Source organism: Lepisma saccharinum, chromosome 22 (assembly GCF_977018435.1).
Source record: "Lepisma saccharinum chromosome 22, izLepSacc3.1, whole genome shotgun sequence".
Taxonomy (NCBI): domain Eukaryota; kingdom Metazoa; phylum Arthropoda; class Insecta; order Zygentoma; family Lepismatidae; genus Lepisma; species Lepisma saccharinum.
Window position 1 is genome coordinate 65,930,918 of NC_139250.1, and position 27,992 is coordinate 65,958,909.

The window sequence follows — 27,992 nt, forward strand, 5'->3', positions numbered from 1 at the left end:
TAAATTAAAATTATTTTTACAATATTTGCATTGTTTGGTATCATAATGTTTCTGATGTTGTTCTGGTGTAAGTTTATTCATCAATTTTGTATTATATAAAATTGGAGCAAAATCTTTTACCCACTCTCTAAGTTTTTCAATAAATATTCGAGATGTATTTTTACCTCTATAAATAAATAATTGTTGTGGATTATTTTCTTCATAAGTTTTTACTAATTTTAGTACAAAACCACAAGATTCATGGTTAGCTATATTTGTTGTATATGATTCATTTGGATCGGGAAGACATGTTTGCATCGGTATCTGTATTGTTTCAAAATCAGCATAGATTACAAATGGATGTTGTACCAGCGATTCATATTTAGAAAATTTTATACTTTTGGATGGAAATTTGTAAGTTGCATGAGGATAATAATAACATTTTTCATAATGTTCCTCTAATTGCTGTTCACATGATTTGTCACCTCTTCCATAAAATTTTGACAAGCATCTATCACATATAGCAATTTTATGACAATCTGATATTATTTGATTATGCACCAATTTTGTTAGATTTTGTATGAGACAATAGTGTTTCTTATTTCTTTCTGTAACATATAATAATCTTATGATATGTGTACCAGCAGATGGTGGATGGTGTCTGAGTGGATAAATATTATTATTTATATCATAACCATAAACATGAACATTTATTGATTTTTTATTGTATTGTTGATATTGCTTTTCAAATTTCTCAATATCTGAAATTTGTACTGGATATTTTATTCCTGACATGGATTTTTTAAATTCTGTTTCAAATTTTTCATAATGGGAGACACGATATTTATTAATTTTAACTGGATGAAAATATGCTATGATGCACCAGAGGAAACATTTATTAACATTATTTTGAATATTTAATACATATTTTTTGTTTTCAATCTCTTTAGGTAATTTAATATAACCAGATCCTCCAAAAGGGGCATTTTTGGCTATTTTCAATTCAAGTTCATGGTTTGTATCACAAAGAGACCAACCTGAATCTTGTTTTTCGAACTGTTGTTGTTGTAACTTAAGTTCTTCACAAATTCTATCATAAATATCATCTAAATTATTAGTATCATTATAGTATAATTTTAACACATGAGTCTGATGATAAAATTTTTCTATTTTATTACCAGGATTTATATAATTTGATGATAAAATACAATATAATTTGAGAGAATATTGTTTAAGTTTATCACAAATTAAATTTTTAAATTTAGGTTTAAGTTTAGTTAGAAAATTTGGAATATCTAATTCTTCATTATCTACATGTGTTGTATTATATACAACATGATATAAAATATCTTGGTTTGGATTTTTAATTTGATTATTCATTTTGTTATAATTAGGTTTCATATCTATATTTTTATAATTTGGGTTTTATATATTAAAAATATTTTTTTAGGATTCTTCTTAAAACAATAAAATTTTAGGTAAATTAATTATTTAATAAATCTCTTCTCTCAACTTCTAATTCTCAAATAATAACTGAAAATAGCAAAATATTTGTATTTATAATCAGTAAACTCTCCGTTTTATATTTAATCGGGAAAAAATTTGATTTATATCTATATTTTTATAATATAGGTTTTATATATACAAAAAAAAATTTTAAGATTCTTCTCAAAACAATAAAATTTTAGGTAATTAATTATTTTATAAATAATTTTTAATATTTAATTTTTTTTAATTTTTAATTTTTTAATTTTTATTTTTTTTATTTTTTTAATTTTTAATTTTTTAATTTTTTTTTCGATTTCGGGGTAGCCTAGACCGGAAGTAGGCCGGAAGTAAACCGGAAGTAGACCTAAGGTCAAGGTCAACGCCAAGGTCAAGGCCAAGGCCAAGGTCAAGGCCAAGGTCAAGGCCAAGGTCAAGGTCAAGGACCGGAAGTAAACCGGAAGTAGACCGGAAGTAGACCGGAAGAGGACCGGAAGTAGACCGGAAGTGGACCGGAAGTGGACCGGAAGTAGACCGGAAATAGACCGGAAGTTAACCGGAAGTAAACCGGAAGTGGACCGGAAGTGGACCGGAAGTAGACCGGAAGTAACTTAGCACTTACTTTTAACTTAGCACTTCGCTTTAATTATTGAAAAATAAAATTTTAGCAAAAGTTATAGAGGGATTTTCGAAAATTAGCAATTTTGCACTATGAAAATTGGAATTTGAGCTTTGACTTTTTTTTTGCGCTTGTATTGTGTCACTTTTGTAACAGTCAAAGTTCGATTTTGAGTATATTACTGTATAGGTATACACAATAAAAGTAAACCAAAATTTTGGGGGTGATCCAGAACATAGCGTTCTCCCTACTCATTACTCTAAGGAAAATTGTTGGAGGGTAATTCACAATTTTGTAGTTCACGGTTTATTATTATGCAAGAACTGTAGTATTATAAATGGTTGGACGAAGAATAGACTGTCTTTGAATAATTACTAGTAATGATTATTTTAATTCTTTTGTGTTGTTAAATTGTTAAAATATATTTTTGTTTTGGAAATATTAATGAAAGCTGTATTTATATTTATGTGTATTTAGTGCTGTATTAATCTTGCTGTATTTAGGCCTCATATGTCACCATACGTACGAATGGTGGTACTGAATAGGGTAATGGAAACATTAACTTGTTTATATAAGCGAGTTATTGGGAGAGGCGTGTGAACTAACAACATGTGCGTTCCTTCTGCTCTTTCCTTTTTCTGGAATTTAACTGTTAAAATTAATTTTAAGACACTTGTGCTAAGATTGTAATGATCCTGAGAGATCATTCTCATTAGTAACGCTAATGTTTATTTACTCGGTGTATATGTAACCATTGTTATTAGGTTCAAAGTTATTTTATTTACTTGTTCAATGTTACATGTGTTAATACCTGCTTTGATAATTGTGTTTATCAGTAGTGATTTTTATTATTCTCTTAATAAGGCCCTGCGTGGTCGCAAAGAATATGTAATATTTCTTATAATTGTATATTAGCGTTTAGCACACGTTTAATATTATAATATGTATTTATCGTTTGTGCCTTGAGCACGTAGTTCTATCGTCTGCCGTAGAGATGGCCTTACCTGCTCTAGCACGGTTCCACGTAGTTCGCGTGAACGGCGCTAGAGGCGCTACCTGAACCGAGGCTATATAACCAGCCGCGGAGCAGATTTTCTTCAGTTGGCTTTCAGGTCGGCTCACGATAAGATCTCTCTTACCAACTGACCCGGAAGAAAGGAGCACTCCGCTCCTGCGAGAGGCCAAGCTTCTTAAAGAAGGAAGGAAGGAAGGTGCACTCCGCTCTTGCGAGAGGCCAAGCACCCGAGAAAAGCCGCACTCCGCCTTCCAGCGAGAGAGGTTGACCTCTGCCTTTGGCAAGAGAACCCACTCCACTTTCGAGTGAGAGATACCCACTCCGCTTATTGGCGAGAGAGAAAAACTCCACTTTAGAGTGAGAGGACCCGCTCCGCTTGTTGCGAGAGGCTTCCTCCCCTTATCAACCTGCGGCACCCCGCCAGGGTAGTGTGGTGTGGGGTTTCTAGGCAACTGCCCAGAAGGTAAATTACAGGTCAGTGAAATACTACGGTTATCGTGAGGGTGACCCTAATAGATGCCCCTTTGTTCCCCGAAAGCCAACAGTTCCCTGTAAAAGCCTGCAGCTATAGAAGTCGGCGCTAGCAAAGGACTGCACTTCCTGACGTTTGTTGGAGCTAAGGATACGACCCCAGAGGACAGCACAGCAGTGTATCTGTTCCCAGTTTACGACAGTTTGCAGAAGCCATTCTCCCCCCATTGTGTGGCAATATATTGGCCAAGTGAGTGTAATATCCTACACGGGCGTGTGCTAAACTTACAACGTTTATAGTTGCATAAGTGTATCCAGCTACATTCATTAAACTTTCTCTAACGTTGGACAGTGTACTTATTCCCGATCCCTGAGTGAAATAGAGTCTCATACCACCGCTGGAGGAAAGGTTAGCATAATGGGTAAAACTTTGCAGAGCGTATGGTGCTACTGATTGGTCGTGGCCAAGTTAGTAGACTTGCACCCAGCTGACGTGCTCGTGTAGGTGTAGCAAGCACTTTTCTCGAGCAGGACGTTGCAAGATCAATACATGCAATTCCACATACTTCCCTACATTCTAGATTACTAGTATTGTCCTTGAATTCTAATTTCAAAATATTTCTTTCAGCTTAAACGAATCAAAACCTGAGTTAAGACAATTCGATATGAGTAACCACCCGTTAATTCTTGGATTCTCCTTCCCTCCTAAATATCTACGGGTAATTCTTAGTCAGATGGATAATATTTTATTATTTAAGATAATTTTATGATATAAAATGTAATGAATTTTAATGTAATAAAATAATATGTAATTTTAAAATATGCCAAATATTATAATAATTGTAAAAATAGAACAGAATTATGTACCGCATGCAGTGAATTATTCTCATTGGGAAGACAAATTTAGAACTCGGGTGTAAATCCTGGAAAGTTACATTTCTGAGTTCATTAAGAAAAAAGGTTGTTAGAATATATACTGTAGATAAATTGTTCTCGTGTTGTGTTTACCTACAGTACTTCACAAGGTTTCTATGAGTCCAATGGAAATTGTATGAAATCGAAATTTCACTCGAAAATTGAAGAATGGAACGTTTTATTTTGTAATGCAAAATGTCACTTACCATGTTTTACACCCGAGGTTTCAAAATTAAAAAAAATGTAACGCCATCAATCAAGAAAATGACTATAGTCTGTCCCAGCTAACTGTGGAGCAGGCAAACAAAATCAAGTCTCTGAGGAAGTAGTGATGCAAGACGGCTCCACCAATGAACACGTGACAGGAACGGAATTGCGTGGAATGGGGGAAAGAAACTTCCTTCTCAGCAGTGTCTACTGCCTCGCTCTGACCAATATATTCCCTCGCTTCTTTGACGCTGTGCGCGGTCTTGCTAAACAGTTAGCTGGAACAGGGTATATATTACTTGTGTCACCAAACAGACGACGTTAGAAGTGTACGAACTGAACTTCCATTTAGTATAATTGCCAACCTCACTTCCTCGTAGCACACTGCCGGCCCCCGTGGCAGAGTGGTTATCACATCGCGCTATGACGTCAGGGCCACGGGTTCGAATCCCTGCCTGGGAATGGATGTTTGTGAGTGTCCATTCATTCATTTCATCACAACTTCACATCCAAATTTTTCGCAAATTAGCCAAAAGTGGCAGAAAAGTCTAAGTAAAATAAGGCAACTCAATCAATGAGTCACTCACGTAACACACCCTGGACTGCATTTTACAGACTATCAACGCTCTGGCATTTGAATGTACGCCAGTAAAATCTTCGTAGAACTGTTTGTGTTGTCCTTTGTTTTGTACTTTTGTGTGCTGAGTGACCATATACAGCCTCAGCTTTTAACAAATTATGTCAGATTTTTTAAATATTTTAGTTTTACGACATTACTTAGGTAAGGGGCTGGAGCCCGTACAACGTGACGTGTACAAAATAGCTAAGTGCTGACACTGCCAGTTTTATATTCAAATTGATCACACAGACGAAGTACGTCAATAAATGAATGCATTTTGTATTTAAACAAAGTTTCGATTTAGCTTTAATCGAAAGAATGCATTTTTTAATATATATCCTCAGTAGGTGGTAACTACGGGTACTGGAACAGGCCTCAAATTTGACTACGCTGGAAGCTGTTTTGACCTTCGGATTGAACGCTGTTCCCCGCGCAAGGCTGATTTTACTCCTTTTTGTGAGCAAATTCAAGCGAATCGCCCGGTTCAAAAATATATACAAATTGCCCCAGACTCTATATGTCGGTGAGGGGGCCCTAGCTGTAGCCTTTTTTGATGGTTTTTAATCCTGGGACCGTCTTATGTTCGGGGAGAACATCCTCGGTACGAATCTTGCTTTTGGTACGAGGCGCCAAGAGTCTATATGTCGTGGAGGGAGCGACCCTAGCTGTAGCCCTTTATGATGGTCTTTAATCGTGGGCCCTTCTTATGTACAGGGATAACATCTTCGGTACGATTCTTGCTTTTGGTGCGAGGGCCCAGACACTACATGTTACAGTGGAAGATGACGGGGAGGGGCTCTAGCTGTAGCCTAATACTATGATGTTTTCTTTAATCGTGGCGGCCCCTCCTTATGTTCGGAGGCCAGATCCTCAGTATGAATCTCGCTTTTGGTAAGAGGGCCCTGACTCTATATCTAGTAGTACAAGACGAGGTTTTCTTTACGATCTTTTTAATGTTGGCCCCTATATCCAAATGCAGAAGAAGAAAATATAAAGCGTATTAGAGATTGAGTAAACTTCTTGTCGGTGATGGTTGCTTTACATTTACTCGGAGTAGTGAAATATATACTAAACACAGTCAAAAAAGTTTTGCATCACCCGAGAAGTGCTGAAAATTGCGTCCACAACATGCCGAAGCAGACAAGAAACGATCAAGCAGAGCTCATTGTGCGAAGTAACGTGGTCGACGTGCAATACCGATCACCACAGACGACTACCGGAGTCGGCAAGCGCATGCTTGTGTTCGAGCGTAGCACCACGGTAGTCGGCGAAGGTAAGTTAGGTGTTCCTTGTGTCCAGCCAGTTAGCGAAGGCTGAGCGAAGGCGAGCGAGTGCAGCTGTGTGCAAGGCATGCCTAGGCGTACAATAGTGCAGTTTGATCGGGCCAGGATCATCAAGCTACTGCAGACTGGCATGTCACAACGGGCTGTAGCTAGGGCTGTTGGAGTGGCGCAAAGCGATGTCTGTAGGACCTGGAGGCGGTATACAGACACAGGAACAGTAGTAGATCGTCAACTGACAGGTCGTCCACGGGTCACAACACCAGCACAAGACCGCTATGTACAGTGTCTCTCAAAAGTTTTAGGACAACGACATTTTAAACTAGGCAACCCAATTTACACAAGGCGTTGGTAGGTTGCGTGTAGAGTTAGGCTCAATTTAAGGGTTGCCACATGCACAATAGATATTTATAATATGCTTGAAAGGAATAAAAACAAGTACTATTGTATAAAATTATGAAAAATATCACTATTATATCGCAAGTGACAAAATTCTTTCTGATAGAAAATAAAAAGGTTTCTTAGTATTTCATTGCTGATGAGTCTACAGAAAGGAAAAGAGTTGAGAGAAAACGAAAGGTGACAAAGGAGAGGAGAAAGAGACAGCGAAAGGAGAAGAGGAAAAGTAGAGGAGAGAAGAAAGAGAGGATAAACGAGGAGAGGAGTTGTAGTGAGAAGAATGGAAAAAGATTCTAGGAGAGATGAGGAAAATGGAGCAAAGAAGAGAGAAGAGGAGACGAGAGGAGGGGAGTGGAGAGTAAAGTAAAGGAGAGAAAAAGAGAAGAACGAAAAGAAGAGGAGAAGAGTGCAGTGGAGTCGGAAATCTAAGACAGGAGAGGAGATGCGAGGAGTGGAGATGAGTGGGATGGAGATAAGATGCGAGAAAAGTAGGGAAGGCGATATGAGATAAAAGCAGATCGAGCAGAAGGAGGGGAGAGAAGAAGGAGAAGGAGAAGAGAAGAACAGAAGGGACTGAAGAGAAGAGGTAGTTGCAGAAAATATCGTCTCAGCGTCAAGAATTGATGCATTGGTCAAATTATCGACATGAAACATTCAATAACATTTTGAAATGTATTGGAGAATGTACTAGATCGGTTCGAAATGCATTTTGGCTTAGTTCAGAGCAAGGTAAAATCTTCCATGTAAGATCTTTGATTTTGCCTGCGATTATACCACTAAAAACATGAATGTAATTTGAATATTTATAAGAATTATCCAATTTTTGTCCACTTGTCGGTTCGTTGAAATGGAGATTTTTGTAATTTAATATTTCCCCTCCCCCCATCGTTAATTCCAAACTGCATCATTCCGTTTCACACGGCGTGGACAATGAACACAATGGGATAGGTCTAAAACTTACGAAAATTTTCTGCCACCGGAAGGGTTTGAACCTACGACCATCAGATTGACAGTCCTGAACGGTAAACACTACCCTACAAGCTGTCGCTCCTGAAAGCAAGTAGAAGGAGCTGACCAATATGAAATGTAGATGCAACTCTCCTCCTACATGTAATGTGCAATCAATATTTGTTTGTAACAAAGAAAACGAAGGTAGTACGACTCGGCGAAAACATTTAATTTAGAATTGCACATGATGAAAACTTTTCATTAGATATTTGCGGAGGTATCCTTTCATTGAGCTCGAGTGGAAAAAGGGGTAAAATAAGTATGTCCTGAATTGCCACAAATATAAATAGTTATTTCATTAATATTTGTCAATGTCTTTGAAGCAGTACACAATTATCGTCAGAGTATCATAATTCACGATCTTATACATGAAAATATCCCTTTGAATGTGTTTCAATTCATTTATTTGTTTATTTTTTTATAAATTCCATATGCAGAACAATGTAGCCACTATACACTACTATTACAAATAATATTACCATGCTCTTGTTTATAATAAAAATAGAATTAAAAAAAGTACACCTAGTATGGAGGATCGAATGCTTTCAAGAACTCTAACCAATACACTACGCCCTTTGTTTCCCTTGGAACAACAGTTCTTAATTATTCTGTCGCGTCAATATTGTAAAGGTTATCCTGCAAAAAGAAGTTCAGTACTCTGATATAGCTCTGTACTTCTAGGATTACTCTATACACATGCATTTGAAATTTAACTCTGCGAGCAAGCTACGCTACCAAGCTTGTCTGCCTTTGAAAACCAAGTCATTTTTTTTCACCGTTTCCGAACGCGATTGCTATTATAGAAGTATATATTCTCTCAAAAGAGCACGAAAGGAAATTTAACCAATATTCTCCCGTCGTTTAAATCCAAATATTATCTATTAAACGAAAAGTTCAAGATTGTCAATAAACGGTTTAACCTATCGCAGCATAGGTTCGTTCCCGTGTTCAGTTTCCCGGAATATTCAGTGTGTGTGTATAGGGCCGGTGTCAACCCACCATCGTGAGGAAATTGGGAAGTTCCGTGTGAGTGAGCGTAATCCGGTCGCGAAGTCCTACAACGGCTGGGGGTTTGTCGGGCCGACCACCCGTCCCCCTAGTCTGGCTGCAGATCTCCACGCCCCCCTGGTTGTCCCTCGTGGGAGGGAGGCCAGCAGTCGGTAAGTAAGCCTCGGCCCAATATTGGGCTGTAGCCCAATAGGATTATTATTATTTAAATAATAAAATTTAATAGAAAGATTCTCCGAAATTTCTCTCCCACTGTCTACGTCAGGCCAGTACCCAGGGAGGGGGGGGCATGCCCCCTCGAACCCTGAAAAAATATTTAAATGTGAACCTATCAATAACTACGAAAATAACATCGTCAATTTTAGAAATGTGTAAAAATTTCAATTTTGTTCTTACATAAATGAATCCGTTTCTTGCGCAAAAGTCTTCAGGCTGCAATATTGGATGGATTTAGTTTTATAATCATTGATGCAAGGCTACCAGACGTCCGATTCAGCGATTTTGTCAGGACAGTGCGTTACTTTCAATCCCTGTCCCGACTTTTTCGAACTCCCCTCCTCTCGTCTCCTCTTCTCTCTTCTTTGCTCCATTTTCCTCATCTCTCCTAGAATCTTTTTCCATTCTCCTCACTACATCTCCTCTCCTCGTTTATCCTCTCTTTCTTCTCTCCTCTACTTTTCCTCTTCTCCTTTCCCTTTCTCTTTCTCCTCTCCTTTCTCACCTTTCGTTTTCTCTCAACTCTTTTCCTTTCTGTAGACTCATCAGCGATGAAATACTAAGAAACCTTTTTATTTTCTTTCAGAAAGAATTTTGTCTCTTGCGATATAATAGTGATATAGTGAATTATAGTGATATTTTTCATAATTTTATACAATATTACTTGCTTTTATTCCTTTCGCGCATTTTATAAATATCTATTGTGCATGAGGCAACCCTGAAATTGAGCCTAAATCTACACGCAACCCACCAACGCCTTGTGTAAATTGGGTTGCCTAGTTTAAAATATCGTTGTCCTAAAACTTTTGAGAGACACTGTACAACTCTCAGCTCAGCGATAGAATACCATGACGGCAAAGAACATCACTCATGCCCTCCAGGCAGCCTCTGGTATGCGTGTGTCAAACCAAACTATCCGTAACTGACTCACAGAAAGTGGTTTACCTTCCAGAAGACCTCTCCGGTGCCAGTACCTGTTGCCACGACATCGGCGCTACCGTGTGCATTGGGCCCGTGCACATCGAAATTGGAGACCCGGTCATTGGGCCCATGTGCTCTTCACCGATGAATGTAGGCTATGTCTAAGGCCAGATTCACTAAGAAGAAGGGTGTGGCGAGGCCCTGGACTGCAGGAGCGGCATCGTGGTGTCCAAGGGGACCATCCATACCAAGGAGGAGGAATCATGGTGTGGGCAGGGATCATGCTCGAACACGAACGCCCCTAATTCCAATTAGAGGGACACAAACAGCTGTTCGTTATGTCAGGGGCATTCTCCAGACGACTTTGGAACCATTTCATCAGGAAATTGGTGACGAATTTGTCTTGGTGGATGATAATGCCCGACCACACCGCGCACATATTGTGCACGATTATCTGCAGGCGGCGAATATCCGTCGCATGCTCTGGCCAGTGCAAAGCCCCAACATGAATTGCATCGAACATGCATGGGCAATGCTAAAAAATGCCATTGCAAACCGTCCTGTGGCTCCCACCAATCTTCGTGAAGTGTTTCTTGCGGCACAGGACGAATGGGATCGCTTACCGCAAGATCACCTTGATCGTCTCATCCTCAGTATGCCACAGCGTGTTCAAGACTTTCTTGCATCCAGGGGGGGACACACCAGGTGGTAGACAATGTTTCTGGTGGATTCGCTATGACGAACAGTCTTCTTGTGACAGTTCTTCGTTTTTTCGCCTCCATCATGAATTGTGGCATTTTCGTTTTAAACACATTTCTGAGAAAATTGTACGTTTTTTGTTCCCTTTTCATTCAACATGTCTTGTTCTTCATCTTTTCTTTTGTATTCCCACTGTCATTGGCAATAAACCTTGTGCTTCATATATGTTTTGTCATTTTCCGTTCTGATGCAAAACTTTTTTGACTGTGTTTATTACTAGAACACAAAAAGTATGACCCCTCAGACTGGTTTTGGCTACACTTAAAACTATGTCAAGATGCTTATATAAGCTTATTGCCTACAGTGTGCTGCTACCTGTCGAATCCAAGAATTTAGTAAAAAAGCCCTCGTGGATTTCCCGTAAAAAGTATGACCCCCTTAGATTGATTTGGTTACACGTACAAAAGCTGCATCTGTCAGATTGTTGTCCATAGGATCGTGAAAAATATGACCCTCTTGGTATTGTTTTGGCTATGCTTAAAACTAGGCCAAGATGCTCATATGAGCTTATTGCCTTTAGTGTAATACTCTGTAAAATGTAATCTTATTAGCTACACACACACACACACACACACACACACACACACACACACACACACACACACACATACTCCCACACACACACACACTCCCACACACACCCACACAAGTTTACTTCTGGTCTACTTCTGGTCTACTTCTATTGCATCATGTTGCGCAACAAATCATTATGCAATATTATGCAACAAATTATTAGGCACGTGCTGTCTTCAGATTGGCTGGTTATGTTGTAATATGATGATGTGGTGTCTTCTGATTGGCTCACTGTTTTGGATGTTTTCAATGCGGTCCGCGCTTAGGTTACTTAAAGAGGTTTTGCGTTACAAATCAGTTAGTATTGTGAGAGTGGTTGAAGAGTATGGACGTGTTGTTAACTATCTTGGCCCACATGCTTATAACCACATTCTTGAACCCCCTCTGAGTTGATTTAGATCAGACTCGTATAGACTGGACTACAGGTCTGTTCGGTTTGATATATAAAAATTCTTATTACTCATATTAAATGTATTTCTGGTTTACTGAACGAAAGGCTTATATTTTGTATAAAGTAGTCTGATATTTGACACATCCAGCTTGTTTGTTATAATCCATTCGTATTTAGAGTCAGGCAGATACACTAATTTATATCTGTCCCAGTTTGTTATACAAGATCAATACTACATGACACGCATTTCCGGTCATTGCCCCTCTACGTACACGACATGCATGTGCAGACACGCATTTGCGGTAGGTCGTTGCTTCTGCACATCAACGTAGTAGGTCATTAGCTTTACGACCTGTCATAGTTTGTCAGACACCTGCGTGTTTTTTTAAGAGTAAATATTTTTTAAGTATATAGTTTTTGATTTGAGCCCCAAGAAATTATATATATATACCAAAAAACAAAAATAGTAACACACATAAAGTATACATATAAAGTATACCCACTAAGTATACAAGGTACACTGCTGAACCCAACTGATATTTTTTAGGCATATAGTTTTGATTTGAACCCCAAGAAATTGTATATAAATACATACGACGAAAAATGCCAAATCAAAAATATTGTAATAAATGCAATAAGAATATATCTAGCCCCAATTGGGCTAAGCACCAACGTAATTGTGATTCTGAGAAACGCAAAATGCCCACTAAAATATGCCCAAAATATCATAGAAAATTTAGCAAGGCATACTTCGATAGGCATATAGGCGTTTGTTCTGCACAGGCATCAACATTGCCCCCACAGCCATCTACATCTTCTTCTGTTCTAAAATGAAAGTTTGTTACATCCGATAATTCTAGACTGGCAAAGCGACCATGCAATGGACCCATTCATAGTAGTTTTGACGGTCAACTAAGGGATTACCGTTTCGTATCAGAGCCAAGATGTGATATTAAGAATTTTTTGAACAGTACAAATCCTGATACGCTAGCTATTCTAAATGCACAAAATGGCTCTTATAAGCTATCTCTTAAATTGTATACTGAATATAAGAAACCAAACATTACAAAATTTACACACCCCCACATAACAGAAACTGTACCTGTATACTCAAATACAAAATACTAAGCAGGTTGATAGAGCAATTGCTTATCAAACATTCTGAGTTTGCTGCTAAGGATTCGGGTTGGAGTCTTTGCGGATCCTCACACAGGCTTTATGTTAATATTTCTGAATTCAGACTTCTACAAGGTTCGACATATCTGCCTTTACCTGACAATATCAGAAACAAAATAGCTGTGGTCAACGTAGATAATACCGACCAGAAATGCTTTTTGTGGTGTATTTTGGCTGCTTTGTTTCCAGTTTTAAATAATCCACAGCGAATAAGTCATTATAAACAGCACGAACATGGTTTTGATGATGCTATGGATGGCTTAGAATATCAAATGTTTTTTCAGAATTTAGATAAATTCGAAAAAAAAGGCCAAAGATAGCAATGGTATGCCATTATCTATTAATGTCTTTATTTGTTCTGCTAGTCGTGGCGATTGCTTAATAGAGCCTCTTAGAATCAGCAACCTTGATGATGACTCTGCTGTCCCGATTGATCTACTCTTAATTGAGGGGGATGGTACATATCACTACACTCTGATACGCAACCTTCAGGCTTTAGTCAGAAAACAACTAGGCAAATCCAATACAATATACAAACTGTGTCGAAGATGTTTGACTGCATTTGATGGTCAAAAAATAGTAAATGGTTTTTATAAAAAGAATACCAAAATTGGAAAAAACAAGTTGGCTGCACTTTTAAAATACTGTGGCAACCATAAAACTGTTCATGTGGTTATGCCCAAACCAAACGAAAATGCCGAATTCAAAAAATTCGAAGCTTTGTTGAGGCACCCAGCATATATAAAGTCTGTGATTTTGAATCAAATCTCAAACCGCTTGCTTTCTGCAGCCCAGATCCCGAAGAGTCTTCAAGTACAGCGTATCAGCTACACGAACCCTTTAGTTTTTGTTATGTAGTTGTACAGGATGGTGTTGTTAGTAAATCATACTTGTACAGGGGACCAGATGCTATTAAAAAAATTGTGCATAAAATAGAAAATGTGTGCAACATCATAGCCCTCAATGTTTTGTTAAAATCAGAACATATGCTACCTTTAACAGAGGATCAAATCGAAGATTTCAACAGTACAGAAAAATGCCCGGTATGCAATTCTGAATTTTCGGATACAAATATTAAGGTGCGTCATCATCGCCATACGGACGGTCGATATAAACAGGCTTTGTGTGGTAGCTGTAATATTAAGATCCAGAGACCAAAATTTGTCCCGATATTTTGCCACGGTGCATCTAATTATAATTTTTATCATCTGATCAGATACGAAGGGTTTAAGAAGCAGGATTTAAATATTTAAGCAGAAAATGACGAAACATATATAGCTATTAGTAAAATAATCAGTGTTAATGGCAGGCCCATATAGATAAGATTTCTAGATTCATATAAATTTCTGCCGGCTAGCCTTGCCACTCTGGCAAGTCAATTATCTGATCCCCAATTCAAAATTACGTCTGACACATTTCCAAATTTGGAATCTGAAATTGCTTAGGCGTAAGGATGTATACCCATACGATTATGTTACTGATTTTTCTAAATTTGACGAGTGTGCTTTGCCACAGCAGGAAGCGTTCTACACCAAACTCAGATCATCAGGAATCACCGATGACGATTACCGCCATGCCCAGTTGATGTGGCCCAACTTAAATTGTCAGAATCTTGGAGATTACGATAAATGCTATTTGGCACTCGATGTGACGCTCTTAGCCGATGTTATTGAAACATTTAGAGCATCCTCAATACAAAATTATTACCTTGACCGGTCTATTTTTACAGTGCTCCAGGCCTAGCATGGTCTGCGATGTTTCTGAAAACTAGAATAACATTGGACCTGTTCCGGGACCAGGACATGTATCTGTTCATCAAACAATGTATACGACGGGGTATAGTACAATGTTCTCAAAAATATAGCAAAGCCAACAACAAGTATGTTCCTGATTATGATCCTGCGCAAATATCGAACTATATATTTTATGTAGATGCCAACAGCTTGTATGGTTATGCCATGATGGATAAACTGCCATATGCAGGGCTTGAGTGGGTTGAAGATTTTAATATTGAGGATCTTCGAGACTTTTATGACAGTGACTATAGCCAGTTCTTAGAGCTGGATGTGGCAATTCCAGATAATTTACACAGCCGGTTTTCTGATCTGCCGCCAATACCTGAGATCAAATGTCCACCTGACTCTAAACAGAAGAAGCTGATGATGACTCTTGACCCAAAACAGGGTTATGGCATATACTACAATAACCTGCAGTTTCTGATGCGTCAAGATGTTAAAGTAACCAAGGTTGGCAAAGTCTTAAGGTTCAGGCACTCAAGATGGTTGAAGCCATACATTTATAAAAACACCGAGCTTCGAACACTTGCAGTAACCTAATTTGATAAGACCTTGTTCAAATTGATGTTCAATTCGGTGTATGGTAAGACCATAGAAAATGTCATAAAGCATACTAATGTCAAGTTGGTTACTAACCCCAGTCAGAGCAAAAAATTGGTAGCAAAGCCTAATTTCAACTACAGAAGAATTTATGATGACAATCTGGCATCCTTCAACATGAATAAAACAAAGATGAAGTTTGATAAGCCGATTTATGAAGGGGCTGTAATATTAGAATTGGCCAAATTACACATGCTGGAACTTTATTACGATGTGCTGAAGCCTTTTTATGGTGATCGTATAAGACTGATGTATATGGACACGATTAGCTTTATCCTTGATATTCAGACAGATGATATTTATAAAGATATAGCACAGCCTGAATTGCTTGAATATTTCGATACCAGCGAATTGCCGGGCCATCTGAATATTCAACCACACAACAAAAAGGTGCCTGGCAAGTTAAAGACGAGACACTTGGCGATGTTATTGTAGCCTTTGCTGGGTTAAGGGCCAAGATGTACAGCTTTGAAACATCCAGTGGTGCTGTCACCAAAAAAGCCAATGGCATTGGTAGAGTAACTCTAGAAAAAGAGCTCAAAATTCAAGATTATAAAGATTGTCTCAAATCATGTAACACAATCAGAACATCAAAATGTAGAATCCAGAGTGTGGATCACTTGTTGACTACAAATATTGTAAGAAAAGAGGTTCTGGACCCACATGACGATAAGATATGAGTTTTATCATGTGGTATACATACTCTACCATGGGATCATTGTGACTTGATAAGTGGCAATCAATGCCCAATCACAGAGCATGCCTTGCAATAAATCAACATTTCCGATAAACTTATTTGGGTTCAGAAAACAGGCTATTATGGACCTGCCAACACCAGCACCCTCTCCTCATATACAATCTATGCTATCTAAACTAAGTAGTTTGTTAATTATTCATCTGAATAGCACACTTGCAGATGTTGATGTCAATACAGGTAAAACATTGTACATATTTAACAATAACTTAAACCACTACCAGTTACCTGTATGTGGTCAATTACAATTTATTACAACCCCCGAGGGTAATGTCAAGGTTTCAGTTGGCAGAAATATTTACAGAATTAAGCACTCAATCATGGTTTCCGGCACTGTATATACTGTCTCTGCCGCTGACTGCTTATATATTGATATTCCGGGACACTATGACAAGCTTATACCTCTTTTCATAGAATTAAGAATCAGATACTCTATAATAAATAACCGCTAAAAACACAATGCCTAACGATATATTTGGCCATACAAGGCGCGAAAATCACAGTGACGAGATTCTGATGCTTGACGCCAGAATCAAAAAAATTAAGAATCGATTTACAAGCTCTACAAACCACACTTAATGCCAGTCTTCAACTTGGGATTACTAATTTACAATCACAATGCATGGAACCTCTTCTCAAAATCGACTCAGAACTTAAATTGCTGCTTCAGAAATAAACTGACTTGGCTACACTAGATAATCTACAGAGTCTTGAAGAGGCTGTAGCAGCTCTTCAAGCCAAATTTGAGACTCAGGCTACCAACTCTGAGCAACTGAAACAGCAATTAGAAGAGCAGATTGGTAGTGTCCTGACACAGCTCCAAACAATTGTCAAAAGCATAAAATCCCAAGATGATTTCGATCTACTGATTTCTACTTTAAAAGAACAGATTCAATCACTACAGATACCTAATCTGGACCCCTTAAACAATGCTACGGCCGAGGTCAAAAACAAAATTGAGACACTAGAAAATTTTATCAACAACCTACCATCTTCGGATGCTCTTAGTGCTATTACTCGTAGTGTTGCCAACATCAAGCTGCAACTAGAGACATATGAAGATTTTGGAAAAATTCAGAGTACCATACCCCATCTTGAGGGTACCATAGCTGCATTACGCCACGATCTGACAATTGTACAAGAAACTCCGAAGTCCCGTTTACCTGGTATTGTAGACACCCTTGCCAGTGTCCAGCAACAGATTACAAAACTTGAAAATCTTAATACCGAATCTGAGCTATAACATTTTCATCACTTGATTGATGATATTCAAACAAAGCTTGAAATTTTACAACAATCAACACCTACTCAGGCAGACATAGCCCTTCTCCAAGATGCTATGCGTAGTGTGGCTGATGCTAATGAATTAAATGCTGTAAAATTGGCCCTTTAGTCTCTGCAGAATACGGTGGCCAATCTGCCAACATCACAAGAACATAAAAATATTAAAAGAGCCGCACATGGCATCTGATTACATCAAGAATATTCAGAGAGAGATCAAACAGCTTATTCAGACAGTAGCTACTCTTCCAACCAATCAGCATATAAACGAATTGCATGCTCTGTTTGAGGATTTCAGAATCCAAGTCCATGATCTTACAGCCCAAAATTCAAACATGGCTGTTGTTGAAAATCTACAGCAAATTGTAGCCAACATCAAGCAACAGCTAGGGACCATGGAATCCAAACGAGCAAATGCTCTGTCTGTTTTTGCCACACAGCTTCAAGAGATTGTGCAACAATACAAAAAACTTGCTGTGGACATAATTATCAAACCAGGGCACAACGAGATTGTTAGGACTATCAACGAGCATCTTGAATCCGTAATAAGTAGAATGCTTAGAGCAGAAAAAGAAATAACTGGCTTAATCGAGAATCCTAAGCACACAGTAATGCTTGAATTGTACAGTGTCCCCAACAAAGAATACGAATCACCGTTTACACCAGGTGGCAAACTGTATATGTTGTCCCTTGCACAATTTATTACCAGTTCTTCGTAAGGGGCACACTCAAACCGGTCAAGATCACTACCCTACCTTGTCATTAGCCAATGCTGACAACATACCAAAAATCACCAGTGTGGAGTTGGAGGGTTTTACAGACCCCGATACACTAGAAACAACCTATGCTGAAGATGATGGTTCTTCGGAGTTTGACATACAAATATGGGATAAGCTGTATTTAGAAAATGCTGTAGTATCAGCTGCTGAACACCCCATATTTGTAATATTCTTGTTTACGTACTATGTCTAGACAAACCATAGTTGACGAGCTACGCAAACCAGCCAGACGTAACTATAAGCGACTGCAAGTGGTCACAAAAGGCATAGACGATCTGTGTCAGGTTGACTTGGTTGAGATGGCAAGTGGACAGCTGAAAAACATACACAAGATCAACATGGGCTACAAGTATCTACTTACTGTCATAGATACATTTTGGAAATATGCCTTGACTGTGCCACTCAAATCCAAGACTGGAGCATGTCTTACAGAAGCTTTTAGGACAATCATCAATCAGAGTGGCAGATTACCGTGCTATCTACAAACAGATAACGGTAAAGAATTCTATAATTTGGTGTTTCAACAATTTGTTAAGAGCCAGTCAATACGACATTACTCAAGTTACAGCGATCTCAAAGCCTCTATTGTAGAAAGATTCAACAAGACCGTAAAAAGTCATATGTATAAGCAATTTACGCTTCAAGGTAATTATAAATGGGTTGCTATGATACCAGAACTTCTAGATCAGTATAACAACTCGGTCCACACCACAATTAATAAAAAGCCATCTGATGTAACCAAATCTGACGAGCAGCAATTGATCAACACTGTTTACTATCCGAGATATCAGCCAACAACCAGAAGACCTAAATACAAGGTAGGTGATCAAGTAAGGAGCAGTAAATATAAACACATATACAAAAAAGGCTTTTCTAGAAACTGGAGCCCTGAATTATTATTATTATTATTCAAGTTAAACCTGGGACCCGTAACACATATATAATAAAATACCATCACAACGAAATCCTCAAAGATCGATTCTATGAAGAAGAACTCAGCAAAAATAACAGTCTGACACATACCTCATAGAAAAGTCATCCTCAAAAAAGGCAACAAGCTACTGGTCAAATGGCTAGGTCATCCAGAAAACAGCTGGATCAAAGCAGACAAAGTGATACTATGAACTCCTGGGATGTTATAAAGCGACTACCAGAGCCCGAACAGCAGACTAAGAAAAATGGCAATCTGCTACCTGATAATATTCGTTGTCTTATTGTTGGGCCGTCGGGTTGCGGTAAGACTACGCTACTGGTTGATAATTTTTTACTGGCACCTAACTGGTTAGACTGAAAAAACAGGCACTTGTACGTCTTTTCGAAGAGCTTAGAACAATTAAAATATCAGCAGCTGATGAAGCTATACGATGGACTGGATATAGCCACTTTTGAATCAGATGTTAAGCCACTCGATGACTGTCTCGATAACTCTGTTGTTGTGTGTGATGACATTATATTAGATAATCAAAACGAGGTTCTAAATTTTTTTACACAGGGGCGGCACAAAGAGATAGATTGCTTCTACCTGGCGCAGACCTTTTCTAAAATACCGAAACAGATGCTACGAGACAACAGCGATTTTATATGTGCGTTTCTTCAAGATCATACTAACCTCAAACACATTCATGACGAGTATGTAGGTGGGGACTTGAGCTACAACGATTTTCCTAAGTCTTGTGGTAGGTGCTGGAACCAGGACAGCTACGATTTTTTTGTCACAATCGATATGACAAAGAAGCCCAATAGTGTTAAATATAGAAGAAAAATCAAAGATTTTCTAGACTTAGAGACGTTTATAAAAAGGCTTGAAACGACCAATCGTTGACGATCTTAAATTAAGAGACTATTTTGTAAAAAGATTCAAGAGATTGAAATCAGAGAACCGTGGTTTTTATGAACAACACAAGCGCACGGGCAACTTGGAGCTCTGGGTTGCGAGGTTGTGGACATGGGTTCTAATTTCCGCAAACAAGCCATGTAGCTCGCTGATATTCTGGTTGGTAGGCAAGGTTGCAACAGACTCTCGAAGCAATTCAATTTCGGTTTGGATATTTTTGATGTCGTCGGATTTGAGTATTCGGTTGAGAGCCCTCTTCACGCTTTTCAATTCCTGCGAGGTAGGCAGGGTGGCCACCGTGTTTTAGAGCGACTCCAAAACTTTTTCATCGCGTCCAACTCTGAGGCAGCAGCAGCAACGCGTATGCCATCTTGTAATTGTGTTATGTCGTCCTGGGTGGAGGTGGATTGTTGCAAAGTTTCCAACTTAGTCTGTATGTCGTCGATCAAGTGATGAAAATGCGACAACTCTGATTCGGGGTTTAGATTTTCCAACTTTGTGATCTGCTGTTGGACGCTGGCCAGAGTATCCCTGATGCCAGGCAGTTTGGATTCCAGTGCTTCGTGTACGTTTGCCACGTCATTTTTGATGACGGCGAGAGTGTCGTCATTAAATGTTGATTCATTGTTTACATATTCATACGGATAAATCCCTTTACTTCTAATCAGTTTTATATCTATGTTGGGAAAACTAGCTTTCGGAATTTTGAATTGTTCGTCACAGAGTTTACTTGCTAGGGCGTCCAAACTTGCAGAGAGAAATCTGAGCGAGTCAAGAAACCTCATTTCTATGGTTTGATTTGTCCCAGAAATCTTAACTTTCTTACTTAAAGAAATGTATCGTTCTTCATTTTGAGCAAGAATATATATTTTTTGTGTGTCATATCCAAATTTTAGAATTAAGAGATGAAAATCGTAATTCGATCCATTATGAAGAAATATGGGGACAAATTTGGGCCTTTGAATTTTGAGGTTGCAAGCATTCCAGATTCCGCTGATGAAACGACCGTGTGTGTGCGAATGGTGAAACAATTTACGATTCTCGTTTGTGAAGTATTGATTGCACACAATTTTGTTCCTCTGTTGTCAAAAAATTCATCAGTTTGGATATTTGCAAGAAGCTGCCAAATTTCTCAACCTCCTCTTCCATTTTTTCAAAAAAGGGTTCGAGAACATTCGGTCCACAGTATACATATGGTTCATTTATTTCATCTTCTCGTGCGACAATGTAACCAAAACTATTTGGTTCATGAAGCTGGAATGGCGTTGTGGAGGACATTTTTGGATTTGGTTCGAAGGAGGACAGTGGCTTCAGAAATGATTCCAAATGTGCGACGATAATGGCTGGATGATCAAACAAAGCCTTGAACATTTTGAATTCTTCGACTTCGTTCTTTTTGGGCATCAACATTCGAGCTGGTTTGTTGTCACCGCAATATATTTCATGTTCGACACGTTTTTCAATAGCAATTTGCCGTGCGGTATATATTTGGTGATTGAATTCTCTTCGATCATTAAACGTGGTCAAACACCTTGGACAAACCTCGATTTGATTTGCATACTTCGTTGCTTGACTTCTGATTTGTCGTGATAGTGAGCGAATAAGGCAGTAATGGTGAATATTGTTGTTTGAAATTAAAAGAAGATTAATTATATGAGCATTATTATCGTTGATATCATTTATCCTGATGGGAAGCACAAGATGTCTTTTTGACGTATAAGAATATACATTAATAGCAATGCGTTTTCCATCAGAATCTCGTGCGCGCGACTCGAACTTTGATATGTCTGACAATGCCACGGGGTATTCAATGCTAGACATTATATTTTCAAACTCTGTCTCGTACTGCTTGTAATGATAAACTCGCTCTGGATTATTTTTCCAATGAACAGGATACAGAGCTGCCAAGATGCACCCAAGAAAGCATTTTGAGTCGTTATTTTGAATATTTAACATTGCTTTCTTGCTTTGAATGTTCGGTGGTAGAGGAACGTAACTCGATCCAGATATAAGCATGAATTTGTTCACGTAAATGGTTAATGTACGAGGACTACCAAATAAAGACCATCCCGACCCCTTAGCCTCAAATGTGTCATGTTTCATAATCAACTCATTTGACAGATTAGAGTAAATCTCGTCCAAATTTTCAACGTCTGCCAAATAAAGAGCCTGGTTTTTGATACGATGATAAAAAACTTTTGTTGTACCATCGACTTTCTCATATTCGGAACATAAATCAACGTATACTTTTATTGAATTATTTTCAAGATTACTTTTCAAAGTATTCAGTACAAAAGTTTTCGCTTCACGCAAGAAACTAGGTATGTCACGGCCTGCTTCCGACGTAAATGATAAATCCTGAAGGAGACCATTAAATGCAGACCTAACTGGTTTATATTTATTATTTAATTTAATTTGTTTTGGAGCAGAAGCTTCAGCTTCAGAATAATCAATTTTTATTTTCATTGTTCCTTCTGCGGTCGAAGGTTTGCAAATTTGCAAATGTCTACTTAGATTTCGAATGCTAATTTATTTTCCACATTGAGCACAGACTTTAGAAGGTAACAATCGATTTGCTCCGTTACACCTTGTCTTATGTATCGATAAATTATTCTTTGAAATTAGTTTCCCACAAGTGACACATTCGATCTTATCATTCTTACGAGTAAAACAGGTAGGTGATTCCATTTTTTATATGCTTTAAAATATGAGCAAACAAACGATAGAAATTTCAGATATGTTATTTATATAAAATTTATTTTTTTATATAAAATTTAATTGGATATCACCAAATTAAAATTCAACCTGATAATACTATTCCCTATGAAAACCTCTATGACCTTACTTGGGTTTTTCCGCCAAATTATATGCTTCTAGTCTCCTATACTTTGGTGGAGCCCGTTCAGGTTCTATCCCCGGCGATGTGGGTTCCTCTGCCGATCCATCAAAGGTGAGAAATCATCACTGTGCTCTGACTTATTTAGATTTATAGAGCCAATAGAAATCTTTCTTGCTTAAACCAATCAGAAAACACCACGTATAAATTATTAGCCATTAAAAATCTGTTATTTTAGCTATCATATAAAAAAATGCAAAATATCCCAGTTTCAGTTCGATCCATTTATCTGAATCGAAGAAACCGACAATTCACATGTCCCCATATCACTGTATGCTTGCCACCTATTAGAACCTCTTTTGCTTTTGTACTCAATCAGTTTTCACTAATTGGCAATTTTCTTCAAGAGGTCTAATAGAACAAGATACGGTTGTATGAGGAATATGCAAATTTCAAGATATTTTAGCGAATTACGCCGGCTTAAGCTAATTTCGTTTTGCTAGAAGGCATTCGCTTCGTCGTTGCAAGTCACGTTACCCATTCACTGACAATAAAAATTAAAAACGATGACGTACTGAAAAAAAATAACTTGTCCCCCTCAACCATTCATCGAGTTTCAACATTTGCACATAGATGGCTCTGTTATTGCAAATGAAATAACTGACTGAATTTTATTGCCCAATTCACTTACCATGAGGTCTACTACAGTGGAGGTGTGTGAATGGAGTGCTAAAAAAGCTTTGGGAAGTTAAAAAAATCAGTATGATAATGGGAATGTTGGTGGGTTGGAGTTTAAATTTTATACATGTGCACAGGGGAAACTTTACTTTTTTTTTATCTGTGAAGGTTCTAAGGTGGGTGAACATGTTGGAAAAGCACTAGTATATACATAGTCCAAAGTTACATGGTTCTAGGTCCCATAGGAGTCGAGATACTCAACATCGTATGAAATGTATTAAGACAAATATTTTAATCTTTAAGAAAGTCGATTTCCGGTCTGTCAAGATGTTACTTCCGGTCTGTCAAGAAAATTTTCTTAAGACAAATATCTTAAGACGTTTTCTAAGACATTGATTTTCTTGGCTCCTAATTGAGCTAGGATGATGATTTTAGGTTTGTTGGATAGAGTTTGACGAAAACTTCTCGACTAGCAAACAAAATTAATTCCAGTTCCCTCAAGTTTCGGAAATACAGAAATTTTTTGTTTTTAAGAAACTTGATTTGCTGGCTTAGTTTCGACCCTAATTCGAAAATTTTCATAGCTTTCGATAAAAAATTAGAAGTACTCTACAACCTATTAGACAGATGATGATTAGTGCTTGCTGGTTCCGGGTTATTTTAAATTAACATTTCAAGATGTAATTTCTAAGATGTTTTGCATTTCATAAACTATGGACTGTAGGAAAACTATTCTTGTTTTATCTGCTATTGCTCGACAAGTTCTATAACTGAGTAGTGCCAACTTCTATTTGTAGCTTAGCTTCGCCTGTGAAATATCATATGGTGAAATTTTTGTGGGGTAATTTGGCAACACTGCGAGCCCCCACTGTGGGCCCCTCCAAAAGTAGTAGGGGTGCATTGAACCAATTGCCACGACATACATCGTGAAAAGGGGGCTCACACAACATAAAGAATACATCGTAGCCGTTTACGCTGAGGGCCCCCCTACCTACAAAAAAAATCAAATACATCGTAGGCGTTTACGTTGAGAGCCCCACACCTTACAAAAAAATCCCAAAATAAGATTGAGCAAAAAATAGGTTTAGAACATCGTCAAATGCTATAAAATCCATAAAAAAAATCATCAAAATCAACAAAATATATCACAACTGAGGTTAAATACTAGGTCCACCTACAAGGGTTGCGTAGAAACAACCATTTTACACTTTGTAGTTTATTTTAACCTGTAAAAGGCTGTAAAAAAGTGAATAGGTTAAGTTATATCACCTAAGATCATGGCATACCTACAAAGAAGAGGCTCCACCACCTTACAAAAAAATCCCAAAATAAGATTGAGCAAAAATAGAGCCAGAATATTGTCGAACGCAGTAAAATCCATATACAAATCATCAAAATCATCAAAATATGTCACAACTGACGTTAAATACTAGGCATACCTACAAGGAGGGCCGGTGAAACAATACGTTTCCACTACTGAGGATGTTGTCCCCGAACAAAAAAATGGCCCCGCACGATTAAAAAAAATCATCATAGTAGTAGGCTAGAGCTAGGGCCCCTAACCCGTTTTCTTCCACTGTGACATGTAGAGACTGGAAGATCCTACCAAAAGCAAGAATCTTACCGAGAATATTGCCTGCTAACATAAGAAGGACCCACGATTAAAAACCATCATAGAAAGCTACAGATAGGGCCCTTCTCCGACATATAGAGTCTGGACCCCTCGTACCAAAAGCGAGACTCGTACCGAGGATGTTGTTCCCGAACATAAGAAGGGCCCTGCGCGATTTAAAAGAAAAACATCATAGTAGTAGGCTAGAGCTAGGGCTCCTCCCCGTCATCTTCCACTGTGACATGTAGAGACTGGACGCTCCTACCAAAAGCAATAATCTTACCAAGAATGTTGTCCCCGAACATAAGAAGGACCTACGATTAAATACCATCATAAATGACTACAGCTAGGGCCTCTCTTTCCTCTCCGACATATAGGCTCTGGTCCCCTCGTACCAAAGCAAGATTCGTACCGAGAATGTTGTCCCCGCACGAAAGACGGGCCCACGATTAAAAACCATCATAAAAGGCTACATATAGGGTCTGGGCCTCGCCCCAAGTCCTGGGCGAGTTGATGTGTGTTTTTGAATCGGCCGATTCGCTTGAATTTGCTCACAAAATCGAGTAAAGTCAGCCTCACACATGGGAAACAGTGATCAATTCGAAGGTCAAAACAGGGTCCAGCGTAGTCAAATTTGAGGCCTGTTCAAGTCCCCGTTATCACCTACTATCCTCTCTATCTGCAAAGCCTAACCTCCAGAAAGTAAAACACAACAAAATTAATAAATGCTGTTCTGGCTTCTAAAATATATGACTGATGACAAATCTCCCACTCAACATTGGGGACAGAATTATAATGTACGCTACTTATATTTATATTCATAATTAACTGAGAAGATGCCAGGACCTTCCCCAAATTATCCCACTGCAAAAGAAAATTAATTTCATCCCGGCCAGTGACATTTTCATACCCCTCAAAAGAAATGGAGTTAAAGCATAGAGTGTACCATTTCCTAGCTAAGTAGCATACACAATTGAAAAGCCATTCTTGTCCAATAATGATCCAGTTATCAAAGATTTCCCTGTCAAAATGTATGCAGGCTTGTGGAGCCGAGACAACAAGCTGTTTTCCACTAAAGTTTTGGTGGCATAGTTCTCATATTTTAAGTACATGTAAGTGTAACCATGAATTTTGTACGTAGGTTAGATGGACGTTGAATTTGAACTTGGTAATATAAATTTGGCTACGTTTCTAATTCGAAGGCTCATTTTCTGTATCTTTTGTGCACGCGTTGGTGTTTTCTTAGTAAATATAGTATTTCTAAATTACTTGTAAACTTTAATGGCTTACGTTAGAAATGATATTCTAGGTACTTAGAATTACAAGGAAATAGTTCAGTTTACTAACTGGTAACACATATACACATTTATACCCAAAGGAACCTACATTCCAAACAGAAGTCACTGAGTGTGCTTCCTCCCAAAACAAAATACTTAAATCGCACAGTGTATGTAGGAGTATATGAGGATGAGCTCCAAGATTTTGATATTTATCCTGAATCATGAGAACAATTTGATAGTGACTTGTAAGGAAGTAGAAAACTTGTTTGCTAATGAGATTCAAGGAGCTCAACTATCTTTTACTTGCCCTTGATTTAATAACCGCCAATCATGACGTACGTACAGTTCGTTTATTTTTTTCATTAAACTGAAAATGTTACATGCCATTAAATTGTTTTTTGATGCTAGAATGATATACAACTTAGGTTTTAAAAGAAAGTTAGCACTTACTTTGCTATTCCGTGAATTAAGCAATGCCAAAATTCCATGTAATGATCTATGTTGTCAGCTCTCTACCAAATGAAAGAATATCCCCATAGGCGAAGATAAATTTAAATATCATTGTAGGTGAAAAATAAAATAGCAAATTTCATTAGCTCAAATTTCTTGGTTCAGGTTCAGATTTCAGAGTTCTTAGAGAAATTATTCGTGTCTTATTTTTCGACATAGTCGCTTTTCTTCGCAGCAAACTTGTTCCACCTGTCCAGTACGTTGCGTTGTCGTGATGTGACAGAAACCCTTTGACAGAAGTTCCCGGTGTTTCAAAGGAATCGCGCGCATTGCACTGTATGGAGCACTAGTCGCTGTGTTACCTTTTTTCTGCAAGTTCAAAAATACAGGGCACCTGGGGTGAAACCTTTGAGGGTAAAAGCGGTCAGGGGCGTTATGCTGATCACATCACTCCCAATCACTACCGGATGAAGAAAGTGTGGGCCGTTACCGACCCCCAAACCAGCTATATGCCTTCATGGTGTGTTGCTAAGCACAGGGGAGCACTTTATCATTTTTTTAATGATTCTAATTCTATACTGCCTCCTTACATGCCTAATTTACAGTGTATATTAGCATATCTTAGTATTTATAAGTCCACCCCTTAATTTGAAGGTTAGATTTGACTGATGAAAACTAATTTTGGTTCGTAATATACCTTAAGTTGTTTTAAACATTCCTCTTGATAGCAATATTTGTTTATATTCATTGTAATTTTTAATGAAAATAATTGTTTTATGATTGATTGATTTTGATTAAATTTAAAATTTTGGGTGCGTCAGCACTAATGCTATTTTGCACCCGTCACATTATACGGGGTCCAGCCCCTTATCGTTACAAATAGCAACTCTATCGTTGCAGAACTAAAATCATAAAATATTAAAATATTCTGACTTTCTTTAAAAGCTGAGGCTGTACAGGGGCACTCAGCACACATAAGGACAAAACAACAGGACAACACAAACAAAATTATACTGGCCATGGGGCCAGTCGCCAGAGCCTCGTTAGTCTT

At 38.1% G+C, this 27,992-nt stretch overlaps 1 protein-coding gene across 1 annotated transcript in view; it reads left to right on the forward strand.

Moving 5' to 3' along the window:
- Positions 1 to 27,992, forward strand: part of LOC146004902 (uncharacterized) — a 401,464-nt gene that overhangs the window by 136,366 nt on the left and 237,106 nt on the right. Inside the window, exon 4 of the mRNA XM_083143930.1 lies at positions 4,198 to 4,288. Coding sequence (XP_083000056.1) covers positions 4,198 to 4,288 — 91 coding nt within the window. The remainder of the gene's footprint in view (positions 1 to 4,197; positions 4,289 to 27,992) is intronic.